Source organism: Chanos chanos, chromosome 1, assembly GCF_902362185.1.
Source record: "Chanos chanos chromosome 1, fChaCha1.1, whole genome shotgun sequence".
Classification (NCBI taxonomy): domain Eukaryota; kingdom Metazoa; phylum Chordata; class Actinopteri; order Gonorynchiformes; family Chanidae; genus Chanos; species Chanos chanos.
In genome coordinates this window covers 40,949,511-40,962,358 of record NC_044495.1, presented here as the reverse complement: position 1 = coordinate 40,962,358, position 12,848 = coordinate 40,949,511, and the positions used below count along the sequence as shown (strand labels likewise).

Sequence of the window (12,848 nt, the reverse complement as noted above, 5' to 3'; positions counted from 1 at the left end):
TATACGTTGCTTTCTGGGAAGCGTATTCAAAATAACCTAGCCACGTTTGAAAACACAGTATATGTGTTCAGTTCCCTATATGCATTCATCTTGAATTTCATGAAATTTGATTCAACTTCCTGGAATTCACATTCAATCCCAAATTCATTTACTCAAAAGCTGTTTTTTTTTCCCCCTCAGCTCTTCAGTAGAAATGATGAATTGGCTCTATACCCTGCTTTGTGTAATGAGCCTTGCCCATGAAACAAAGTCACGTATAAGTCATGTATAAGGTCACTTGATTAGAATGTGTAACTCTGCTGTTTAAAAACCATTGTGCAATAATACAATGTGTACTGCAATACTATCCAGCACAGCAGAATATCCATTTCATCCTGTGTTTCAGCGTGTTATGTTTTCAGATGACTAACACATTTTTACACCAAGGGGCACTTCTCCGGTCACTTACAGTAGCCACGGTTAATTATGCTTGCAGGTCATTTGTATCTGTAATAGTACATTTGTATAGGCTTATATCATACAGATGTTATGATGACATATAATAGAGGCAAGGTTGTTTAGACTTCAGATGCTAGGGTTTTTAGAGGAAGTGAGAAGTCCGTTTTGGGCAGGCGGGTATTTGCAAGCGTAGGTGTTACAGGAATACCATGAGAAGATGTCTGCAAACTTTGAGGAAGATAAATAATACACATTTGATACTTAACAGGTTCAGGTGTGTGTGTGTGGGGGCGTGTGTACGCCATGTGTCACTGCACTGGAAGTAGGGTGGGAGGTTGAGTAAGGTATAGAGTGCCTGCATGTGAAATATTGCAATATTACTGTGGGTGTGTTTGTGTATGGTCCTGGTTCATACTGTGTGTCATTTATATGTGAGTATCCACAGCATTAGTGTTATCTTCTCACTACTATAGTGTGAGACATACCGTGACAGTCAAGGAGGGGGGATAGAGTGTGTTTGAGTCTGTGTATGTGTGTGTGCGTGTGTGAGTACTCACAGTGGCTGTGGAAGTAGAGAGAGGGAGGCCGGCCGGTCTCTGACAGAAACCGAGAGAAGAGCAGAACACACTCAAAACACAGAGCTCTCCCTCCATCCTTCCTTCCCTCCCTCAATCCATCCCCTTTCCCTCTGTCTGTCTCTCTCTCTCTCTTTTTTTTTCCTTCATCATATGACATTAGTGCCCAATGCAATCAAGCCAGCAGTGTGGAATCAGCAAAAGCCCATGTGTATGTCCATGTGTTTACAGTTCGGCTACAGTACAGACGTCTCACCTTTCATTAGGCCTGAAATACTGTTACCTGTCCCTGACTGTATATGCCTTTGTGTTACCTGTTCCGCATACATGCTATTGTGATCGAGTGTTAAAAGACGTATGGTTGAGCGTGCTTCTCAGCGGTACTGTCTCTGTGGACAAACTGTGTGTGTGGATGGATGCGTTAGTTGGCCAGTCAAGGGGCATCGGCAGAGCTTGTGTAGCAGGCTGGGGGCACAGGCGACAGAATAAAAGGGAGGGGGGAGAGAGGTGTGGGCGTTTACCTGTGTTTGAGGGGTGCAGTGCGGACACTATCATGGTGGTGGCGGGGGATCCGGTAACGAAAGATTGGGATGAGGCGGGTGGAGTGAGCAGCGTTCCCTGTGGGGTGGTTATCACTAACCCCGCTGGGGGAAAGAGAGAGGTAAACCATGACCTGACCAGAACTGACTACAAACAATCAAACAAACAAACAAACAAACACACCCTGTGTCCTCTGCTACGCAGAACAACAGTCCCTCTCAGTGATACACCGCCCAGGGATTCAAATGACTTCAGAGCTACCCATTTAGTAGACAGCTACGTCCTTATCAAATGGGAAGATTTATGTGAACAAAAAAGAAAAAGCTAACTGTATGGCTGGGGACAGCTGTGCAACTTTGTGACAAACAGGGATACCACAAAGTTGTGGGGGATGGGGACACCCCAAAAAAATAATTAAAATCTCACACACGCACACCAACTAGCAGATAGCGCAAAGAAGAAACAAATGGGTACACACCTGCTGTCATGATGCCAGTGGAGGGAACAGGCACCACTGTAATGTTCTGGGTGGTATGTGGGGGGTGAAGGTGTGACCCTACAGCCGCCATCTGGGGTCCTGCACCTTGGGCCCCTCCTCCTGCCCCGCCCCCTCCCTCCTGCTTGGGCGCCCGGCTTGTGGGGCCTGCCTCCATGGCAACGGGGCCCGGTACAGTGAGCACGGCGGTGGGGTAGTGGGCGGTGGAAGAGGAGGAGGAAGAGTGGGGGAAGGCGGCACTCTTCTCCGGCCCTAGCTGCTCCTTCATCTTGTTCAGAAACATGGCGTTTTCGATCTAGAGTGAAAGTGGAGACAGGAATGGCGAGGGAAAACATGGATAGGAGGAAAAACAAAGGTGGAAGTGGAGGAGGGCAGAGGAAGAGGAGGAGGAGGAGGTATGTGGTAAGAGGTGAATGCAAAGGATGAATGGATGGAGGGAAAAGAGGAGAGAACGGCAGGACAGATTACGTTTTGAGAATTCGGCGTGGTCACTGAGTGTCAAACTTTCAGAGCGACTCAGCTTGCTGGCCATCCCGGCCTGATATGGAGCTTACTCATTACTTGGTTTTGCTCTAAAACGTGGTGCCTTGTTTTATTGACACATCCATGTACTGTACAAGATATTCCAATAATAAGGTGTCTACCTGGCCTTGCACTGTGGGAACGGGAGACCAAAAGTATGATGAGTTGAAATGGGAATCTTCCATTATTTCTGCAATTGAAAAGCAACATACTTGTAAACAGCCACTCCATCTTGGACGACAGTCGAATAAACGACACCTTGCCCATTTGCCTTTTACTGGGTGGCCATGTGGCAGGATTCTTTGCTTGGGCGGCAGACGACACCCAGGAAAGCCACACACTACAAGGCTCTGAAAAAGAACTTCTTGTGGCACTAGAATGAACAGATACCCAGTGCCAAACGTAACCACTGGCATGCATTTGGCTTGGTATGTCTTTCTTTCATAATTTGAGCAAGGAGCATAGGTGCATCTATGCTTGCCACATGAGGACCCTATACTCATTTGTAGTCAGCTGTCAAAAGGCATGCACGACCCAACGTGCAAAAGTCAAGATGCATGCACACGTTACATAAAAAGTAATACAAAGATGGGGAACTGTTTCCATGTCAGCAGTAATGGGGCCAGACATTCACTGCGAAGTAGAGAATCGTAATTCAAATGAGAAGATGGGAAATTACGAACTGCAGAATATGTGGGGTTTTTTCCCTCCTAGGGATATGTACTACATTGTGTTTAATGCAGAACCCAAACGTTGAGTGTTTGTGGAATAACCAATATTTATTATCAACAAAAAGGTTGCGGGAAAGCGCACCTCAAGCTTACGTTACAAAATTTGTATTAAAGACTCTATATCACGCCAGCGACGCCCAGCTCACTGAAGCAGCGCGTGCTGCACGGCTGGCTACTAAAAATAGGCATCAAAAAACAAAAGCCAACCTAACCAACTAGCCTGCGTCAAAGAGAGCTAAACTTCATTTAATACATCCATCATAACAAATACTTTAGACGCTGCGTTGTTTGAATTGTTAGGGTTTTACAGCTTACTATCCGTCTTACTTTGATGTGCAACATTGACTGGGTTACAGAACACTTGCAAGCCGTCATCGAACACGTAGCTAGCAAGTTAGCGCTATTATGTGTATTGTGAGACAATACGTTAATTATTATTAACAATCTAGCTTTAGTTTATTGGGGTGAAAGTCGTATGTGATCTGGCTGATTGTACTTCGCCAGTTAGGGCTTGAATTTATTGCAGGTATAATACCTGCATATGCTCAATATTGCTAGCAAGAAACAATACATCCATTAATGATATCTGAGCTACCTAGCTTGCCTCCCTATATTGCAGCTTTTGTTAACAAGCTACGTTAAAGCACTACTTAAAGCCATGCACATGTAAGCTTCCGCTTGAAAACAATAATGTCGCTATGCCTCCATCCCTCTCCCCGTTAGTCTCACAGTGAAAATAAAAAAAGAAAAAAAAACTCGAGCATAAAAAAAACGAACAGAGAAAAAAAACGTCGACGCCAATGCCCCTGTGCGAGAGACGCAGCTTCATGCAGACTTCCGGCTGGCGAGACAGGGGAGAAGCGCCCGTGTGAGTTGCTCAAATTAAGAGAAATAATTGAGAATTGAGTCATAACTCTATGTTAATTACCGGTGCTGGCGATTCCCTCTCAACCCCGGGGCTCCTTCGGGCCGGGACAGTTCGGAAACTTCGTCCAAATCCGCCCGAACCCTCAGATTCACCGCTTTTTTTTTTCGTCGATTTTTTTCGATTTTTTTCCCTCTTGTGGGGCTGTCCGACTGTTCTCGTCTACACTTCCGGTGAATAAGGTCAAAATTATAAAACAGATTTGTTGCCGTCCTGCCAACTTCCGCCATGTGAGGTCTTGATATAAATTTGCCTAGAATACTGTCTAAAACACATTTTGCAGTAATTTAATGATCTCGCAAATCTAATATAAGTCATTTTGACGGGATTAGCACCAAAGTCGTCGGCCAATGCGAAATACAGACCGTATTTCTGTTCAGTTCCCCGGACGGTTGTAATCATTTAAATGACACCATGATGTAGCTGCAGAGACTTGTTGAAGACGTACATTTTTTATCTAGATGTCCTTTTAAATAGGTAACCTAACCAATTCTTTATCAAATAGTCTCTTATTGTCTTAAAGTAATTCACGAAGTGATTACACACTGTCATCCGTTAACATTCAGTATGATTGATACACAATGAAAATGCAATGTGTTACCGTTAACTGGTGTTATGCGTGTAGAGTAGCCTAAATTGGCCGGGAAGAAATATATTTGAAATGTGGATGACAGTTTCAAAAGTCCAGTTTGAAATACTGAATCTCATATGGGTAACGTCTCATGCCATTACTGTGACCACTAGAGTGCTGACATATACTGCATTTTGTCTTGTGTTCCACAGAGGGTGAGTGCATTTTCAGCAAATACTTCACAACAAACCACTGAAGTAACGTGCCCGCTACCAAGAAAAATAAAAAAAATATATCGGTAACGGCTGCTTTAATGGTGTAAATCATGTATGGTTGTATAATAAAACAGTGGCACAATTAAGTGGAGCCGCTGTGACAAGTTTAACCCTTTGGCCTTCTTTACGGATGTTTTTGTTTTGTTTGTTTTGGATAATGAGCTTTATTAACAACTCGTACGTTGCGAATTGAATGGTCATTGGAGACGAGTGTTCGTATTGTTATATAATTGTGCGTAAATGATGTATAATTAAAAAAAAAACATGCGATTATACAATATATGAGTGACTGAGTCTTTCTGAGTTCACGCTACGGATACCAATGTAAGAGATGCGCATATTTTTCATTTTTAGATTGAGTATCATGGTGACCATTGTGGAGGAAGAAGGGCGTGTCCGAAAGCTCACCAGTAAGCACTTTCAGGCGGGACTATATATTCTTGTATATGATTGGCCTTTGTGCAACCAATGATGTCGCTGGTTTCGACAGCGGCAAAACATTTTCAATTTGAAATTTAAACGGCTTTGTTGTCTTCTAGTTGTGTATATTATTGGTGAGTACGCTGCACTATTTTACTTTCTCATTACATTTAAACAGTTTGAATACCGATTTTTATGACTCATAAGTATGACAAAAGTGATATCACGTCGACATGTCTGAATTTTAAGGTAGTGAACTTTTTTCTAACTTTAAGCTGAGGCTTACTCAAGTTCTTTGGCTAAAGTACCGTCACCCAATCGTGTTGTCAGAGAGATCAATGTTTCTCGTTAGCGTCGCCAGGTTAGCTAGTTTATTACAATACTTTGACCTGTAAATCACCTTGTTTTAGTGATATCTTAATTAAGTATCAAGTAATTTGCCCACTGAAGTCTTAATTTAGCATAAGAAGCATGTTTTGTGCCCGAAAAGTAAATTGTTTACCCGCTGATACCAGCCATTTTTGTTTGACTAGTTTTGTAAGCGGTAGCATTTTAATATAATCAAATGCTGCCCATAGATCACTTAAACCTTTGTTTTTGGCCCTGAACGAATTATTTACCACCATTACTCACCGAATATTTTAGTCTCACGAACAATACGTTTTAAGCGTCAACCACAAGAGCTTTCAACCATTTCGACATTTTTCTTGCCATAGCTTTGCCATATCGGTCAGACTGAAATGAACAAAGAGGTGAGTGTTATATTATTCATATACTCTTGCAGACCGACAATGTTCGATACAACAAAGTACAGTTCAATCAGAGCTCAGTTTTGCAGGCGCCCGTCTCATACTCGTACAGCCAAGTGCATTTACAGTACCACTGGGCGCTTCGGTGGTCATTATAACCCAGTGTAAAATACATTTATGTGTTGCATTTACCGTGTGCTCTTCAAGATTGACTTTGTTTTGACATTGTTTCCGCGTTAGAATACGGTGTCCCGTTTACCGGTTATGTCCGGGAAGAGGGCCCACGCTGTCACCTCAGATGGAGAGCACCAGCAACCTGCGCAGGTGTGACATCAGTTTCCCATCTTCCTCTTATTATTGTTTATTATTGTTGTATGAGTGAGTATAAATAAAATTTGTTGAATGAATTGGAAAAGAAAGACTCTTAAAAGTATTGCAGTTGAAATTTTGTGAAGGTGCAGATGAAGTTTTGTATTGAAGTTTTCCGTTTACATTGAGGGTTGTCTCTGTATTGTTTTTCTTAGAAGAAGATGCGTAAGGTCGACATTGACCCTGCTCCGAGGGCTAGGCCTGCAGCCACTGTGGTCCCCAAACGAATGTTACCACCTAAACAGGCAGTCAGTACGTAACCTTTTCAGCAGGCGTCATTAGCTATTTAAAAATCAATGTGTTTGATTGTGTTTTGTACATGTGGATGAAGACATTAAATTGTTCTGCATTCTTCTTACCCGCAGCCAGACCTCTTCGCCCTACTGGAGCAGCCACTGTGGCAGCTGGGCCTTCTCAAGGTGAGCCACACCATACTGGATTCTGTTACAGGACCATGAGAAATGCACTTACAAGGGTGTTCAGATCATAATGCGAAGATTTTCTGGAAGGGGCCTCATTCAATGTGTTTTATGTCCGAAAGTGTATATTATGGGGTAGGATGAGTACCTGGAGATTAGCTGGTTATGTTTTTTTAAAGTGTCAGTTTGACCTTAAATAGGGCACTTAGACCTGGAAGATTAATATCATTCACAAAACGAGCAGTTAATACTGTATTATGTTACCGGTCTGGTGTCCTGATGTCTCAGATTGTGTAAATGGAGTGGTGTGGATGAACTGTGTACGAATCTCTTCTTTACACATGTGTGATTTTTTTTTTTTTTAAAGGTCTTCACAGGCCACCTGTTGCATCAGTTCCTAAAGCAGGTAATGAATTCAAGTACATTTAATTGCTATCAAATACCCCGCGCAGAACAGCTTGAAATATACATTATCCTGTACCAGTGCAGACAGACACATTCAGCACTGATGTTCTTGTGTGGTCCCTAAAGAAATACTAGCCCTCAGCAAGGTCCTGAGAAGCTGAAGTTGTATCAGTTTCCTCTTAGGTGCGACAGCCATTTCGAAGGGTCCTAAACGCCCAGGCTGGGACCTGAAGGGTAAGGTCAGTGACATGGAGGTGAAAGTGCAGACCTACCAGAGCCGTGTCAAGTCTGTCAACCAGGAGAACGAGAACCTCAAAGACTCCATCTCCAAAATACAGAAACGGGAGTCGCAGATGCAGGAGGAGAACGTTCAGCTCAAAAAACGCCTCAGGTCAGCCTTCCAACACCGTCGACTCCTACCCCATAGCATATTTATCTACGATGCCTACGTCTTTGTCCACGGCAACTGACTCACTCCTCGTTGACATGCTTACTGATGCATTCATCTGTAGCAGACGGTGTTTGCTATTGTCTGGTGTCTATTAGGGATCTTTAAGTTATCAGTACGTAAAAAACAGCATTTTGTTTCAGGATGTTGTAGCATTACATTGGTAATGACTGTGACCAGTATGAGGTTTGGAGTTGTATGTGAACATCGTGTTTTGGCTCTGACTGCAGGGAGTGTGAGGAGGAGCTGTCTGCGTTGTGCTCCATGAAGAAGGACCTGGAGATGGTGTCTAAAGAGAGAGATGATCTGCAGAGAGAGCTCAGTAATCTCTCTGAGCAACACAAGGTCCTGCAGGGACTCAGAGACAACCTGGAGTCTGAGCTTTGCAATGTTCAGGTACCATTCAGCCTTTTGGCCAATCAGGGCGCCTTCATCATGATTAAGGGCTTTGGTCACTGACTTCAGAGTTCCTCCAATTAAACAGAATGGCTGGAGAGTTCCTCCAGCCATTCTGTTCTGCTGTGAATAGCTCATGATCCATGATATTAAATGTATAATGGTTATTTGTGTTAGCTTTAGACAAGTTTGAAATGAGTCTGACAGTAAGTTCAATGAGGCTATTTAATTTACATCTCCGGTCAACGTTGCTAAGCCAGGTCTGGTCAAATATCAGTTGTCCTGAAACTCAGATTTTATGACCTTCAGATGGCTTTCCTAATACTCCGGGGAAGGTGTTTGGGATCAAATAAATGTTTTATTTTTCAGACTTACTAGAATGAGTTGTGGTTATTGTTGGGTATGTATATGATTGCTGATATGCTTAGGAGTGGTTTGTTTATTTCTGTGTGTGTGTGTGTGGCAGAGCCAGCTGTCCGTGCAGACGAGTGCCCTGAACCGTTGTCAGGACAGTTTGCGGCAGAGCCAGGAGACGGTGAGCAGCCTGCAGGAGACTGTAGCCCAGCAGAGGGACGAACTCCACCACGGAGAGATGGAGCGAAGGAAACTCCACAACACTATTCAAGAGCTCAAGGCAAGACCTCCACCCTACACTCCAGTCAGCACACCTCAACTCTGGGCTGGCACCACCCAGTCACTAATGTCCACTACTAGATGACAGCAGTGTATTTGGGTTTGGATATCTGACCTCCAGTAACTGGTCTGAATGTGTTCAGCCCAAAGCTACTGGTTTCCCCACCTGAGCTGCCAACTTTGGAACGTTGAGATATCAAAGTTTGAGAATTATGACCATGTCTCAGTTCAGTGAGACTCTTGTGAGGTTATGCAGTGTACAGTATCTGCTGGGTGGTAAAGGCTTTTTCTGTCTGGTTTACAGGGGAACATCAGAGTTTTCTGCAGAGTTCGCCCACTTCTGACCGAGGGCAAATCTGAAATCCCTCACATCCAGCTACCTGCTCATGACAACAAGTCTCTGACTCTGGCCAGAGTGGAGGAGGTAAAGACCACACTAATGTTAACACAGTATCTACAGTATTTTATCTGATATTGTTCTTTACCTTACGGATTGTGTGTTTGCCTCAAGTCATATGTTGTATGTTGAGAAGTGACCATCTGTCCGCTGACACCAGTAACCAGTAACCTTCTGCTCACTGCAAACACCTGTTTATCACTCCTAGGATCCAAGTGTTAAGGTTGCCTACTGTTATAAGATAGTTGAATGTGGATATTCATATGTGAACAGACAAACTATATTATTACATATTTAATAGTTTGCTAACGTGTCTACTAGTGTCTCATTTAATGACTTCAGCTGTCAATACCAATACGAAGTCTGAGGAGCTGTTGTTCTCACCTGTTGGTGCTGCGGGACCAAAATGAAATAAATAGGACAGTGTGGACCAAACTATTCGTAGTGCAGAAATGGAGTGCATTTACACAATTAGGGTTTTCCATACGTCTGTGATTCACATTAATCTAGACATCCCATAAGTGTGTAACTGCTTCTAAGATTATTGTGGCAAGATTGTGGAAAATGATGAAATTTTGTGATTTCGTCATGGACTGCGGCTTTAAATGTGGACTCAGTGTTATATTAGAATCAATGACTCAAGCAATCCTCATTTAAAGCTTTGTGCTGGTCAGTACAGTTGAGTCTGACATCAGTGTCACATTACTCTAAAAACACTCTTTCATCCCTCCCGTAGTCACACACAGGCCGCACCGTCGACACCCAGAAGAGCTACAACTTCAGCTTTGACCGCGTGTTTGGGCCTAGCGCCCGCCAGCAGGAGGTGTTTGAGGAGATCTCGCTCCTGGTGCAGTCAGCGCTGGATGGCTACAACGTCTGCTGCTTTGCCTACGGCCAGACAGGCAGCGGGAAGACCTACACCATGGAGGGAGGAGACCTGGAGGACATGCGAGGGGTCATCCCCCGTGCCGTTCAACAGATCTTCAAATCCGCTCAGGCACTTAAAGAGCAGGGCTGGCAGGTACACACACACACGACACAACACACACGCTCGCGCTCACATATTGTATTACGCAATGGACAAGAGGAGTTTAGCGGTTTTGTTCCTTTGTGTGCTACATGGGAGACATGTCTAAGCTTGGTCTGGGTCTGAGGACAAAAAGTTTGACCTTCAGGTTTGTCAGCTAGATTTATAAGTCTGTTTTTAGTGTCAAACCTGTTTGATCAAACCAGTCTTTAGTGATTTGAATTTTGTGTTGTCTTCTTTTTTTAAGAAAACCTTTTAAAATTCTCCTGAAGTCAAGTGAAATCCATGTGCGCTGTGTTGGTTGTGTTTTGCAGTACACTTTCACGGCCAGTTTTGTGGAGATCTACAACGAGACCCTGAGGGATCTCCTGTACACGGGCAAGTCAAACAAGAGACCCGAGCATGAGATCAGGAAGGTTTCCAACAATGAGATCACAGTCACAAATTTGACCTACCAGAAAGTCTCCACCGAGGATGAGGTACTGATGGATGAGCGTGTTACAGAAAAAAAAGACTCTTCATTTAAAACAATATCTCACCAACAATACACATAGGCTTACATACGATTTCAAATTCAGTAGTTCAAGGTATTTCTAGAGGTGAGGCGCATTTTTGAGATCTGAGTTAATTTGATTCTGGCTGTCTCGTCATTCTTTTAAAGTTTATTTTGAGTAACAGCTAATAATGTACTTTTCCATCCTCTCAAAATTTGACACACTCACACACAATGATAGTATCTGTAACATTTTCTCTTTGTTGAGTGAATTCGTTTCCAAAACAGACTCTCGGTGTTTCTGAGCAGTGAATGTGTGTACTGTACCATTGCACTCAGCCATGCTTCTCTCTCAGGTGTGCAACCTCATCTTGCTGGCCAACCAAAACCGCTCCACAGCCCGGACCAACATGAACGACCACTCGTCACGCTCTCACTCGGTCTTCCAGCTCGACATCGACGGAGAGAACCGTGACAGAGACATCAAGTGCAAGTGTAAGGGTCCAGTCCCCTTCCTCTGTTTGCCGTTTGGCCGTTTGTAAGGCATTCAGGAGTCCATGGCAGGGAAACCTTAATCACATGAATTTCAGATGAAATGAAAGCTGAGAATCCCATTCAAGTCCACAGGGGTAACCTTACACTCTTAGTCTGGATGAAGTCAGTTATTTAGATCAGAATCGCTTGCTGTGGCCTGTGCATCTATGAATGATTCAGTTTGGAAGTGAGTTAGTTTTTCAGGCAAAGGTGTAGTTGGAATTGATTTGCTGATGTTCAGATTGACCAGTGAAAATCAGTACTGTGCCACAGATATAAATTCTTACTGCCTTAGCATTACCAATCTTTGCACCCCATGCCCCCACCTCAGATCTTAAAACAGCTGTGGGCCAGTGGACTGAGTTAAACAAAAAAAACAACAGCAGCAACAAAAACAGTGGACACTGTACTGAATGCAGCTGTTGTGAATCCCTCTGGTCTAGAGAAGTATTGTCTCCTGTTCTCTCTGTTGACTCTGCTACTGTTGTTGTGTGTGTGTGTGTGTGCAGCCACACTGTCTGTTCTGTCTGATTCTGCTCCTGTTGTGTGTTAAGCCTCACTGTCTGTTCTGTCTGATTCTGCTCCTGTTGTGTGTTAAGCCACACTGTCTGTTGACTCTGCTCCTGTTGTTGTGTGTGTGGCCACAATGTGTCTGTTCTGTCTGTTGACTCTGCTCCTGTTCTGTCTGTTGACTCTGCTCCTGTTGTTGTGTGTGCAGCCACACTGTGTCTGTTCTGTCTGTTGACTCTGCTCCTGTTGTTGTGTGTGCAGCCACACTGTGTCTGGTGGACCTGGCAGGAAGTGAGAGGGTACAGAAGAGCCAGTCTCAGGGGGAACGCTTCAAAGAAATGACTGCCATCAACTCTTCCCTCACCAACCTTGGCATCGTGATCGCTGCCCTGGCGAACAAGGTATGTCCCAAGGTCCTGTGACTGAGCTGTCTGATGAAGCCTCTTCTATGCTCAAATACTGTGTCAGGGCTTGATTCGCTTGTCTTGTCTTTTCAGGAGAGCTTCGTTCCATACCGTAACTCCAAGCTCACATACCTCCTGCAAAACTGCCTCGGTGGTAACAGCAAGACGTAAGACGACAGGGATTTTTTATTGTTTTTTTTTTTGCCTGGGCTAAACATGGCCAAACACCTTCTGAGACAATCACTTGGTAACTTCATTTCAGTGTTTACAATAAATATATGGAAATTCTAACATCCTTGCATCTGTCTTTTCCAGTCTGATGTTTGTTAACATTTCCCCTGAGGCAGAGAGCTTCAGCGAGTCCCTCAATTCACTTCGCTTTGCCTGCAAGGTCAGTGTGTGATGGGAGATGTTATGTTTACCATGGCTAGGGTTTGTTTATATGTTTCTTTTTCTGTCATTTCAAACCATCTTTTTTCCCTCACAGGTGAATGACTGTGTCATTGGGACGGCTTCGGCTAATCGAAAGTAGACAGATTTTTATGTCTAATTTTTTTTGTCTACTTTTTTT

General features: G+C 43.7%; 2 protein-coding genes across 6 annotated transcripts in view; one reads left to right on the top strand and one right to left on the bottom strand.

Moving 5' to 3' along the window:
- znf384a (zinc finger protein 384 a) overlaps window positions 1–4,479 on the bottom strand; it is a 16,620-nt gene extending 12,141 nt beyond the window's left edge. The window contains exons 1-4 of the mRNA XM_030784231.1: window positions 4,231–4,479; window positions 2,694–2,761; window positions 2,032–2,344; window positions 1,535–1,657 (exon numbers count right to left, since the gene is read on the bottom strand). Of these exons, the coding sequence (XP_030640091.1) occupies window positions 1,535–1,657; window positions 2,032–2,344; window positions 2,694–2,756 (499 nt within the window). The 5' untranslated portion in view covers window positions 2,757–2,761; window positions 4,231–4,479. The remainder of the gene's footprint in view (window positions 1–1,534; window positions 1,658–2,031; window positions 2,345–2,693; window positions 2,762–4,230) is intronic.
- Window positions 4,147–12,848, top strand: kifc1 (kinesin family member C1). Of its 5 annotated transcripts, XM_030784168.1 has the most exons (19): window positions 4,640–4,704; window positions 5,011–5,096; window positions 5,428–5,483; window positions 6,210–6,245; window positions 6,483–6,566; window positions 6,767–6,863; window positions 6,977–7,030; window positions 7,398–7,436; window positions 7,619–7,826; window positions 8,114–8,279; window positions 8,746–8,913; window positions 9,217–9,336; window positions 10,046–10,330; window positions 10,651–10,815; window positions 11,186–11,324; window positions 12,135–12,274; window positions 12,371–12,444; window positions 12,593–12,668; window positions 12,765–12,848. In XM_030784168.1, exons 4-19 carry the CDS (start codon window positions 6,234–6,236, stop codon window positions 12,807–12,809), a joined length of 1,872 nt encoding a protein of 623 aa, XP_030640028.1. In that variant the 5' UTR covers window positions 4,640–4,704; window positions 5,011–5,096; window positions 5,428–5,483; window positions 6,210–6,233; the 3' UTR covers window positions 12,810–12,848. The 5 variants fall into 5 exon arrangements, with proteins under 5 accessions (XP_030640036.1, XP_030640028.1, XP_030640051.1 ...); XM_030784176.1 differs by lacking the exons at window positions 4,640–4,704; window positions 5,011–5,096 and adding an exon at window positions 4,147–4,170; XM_030784191.1 differs by lacking the exon at window positions 6,210–6,245.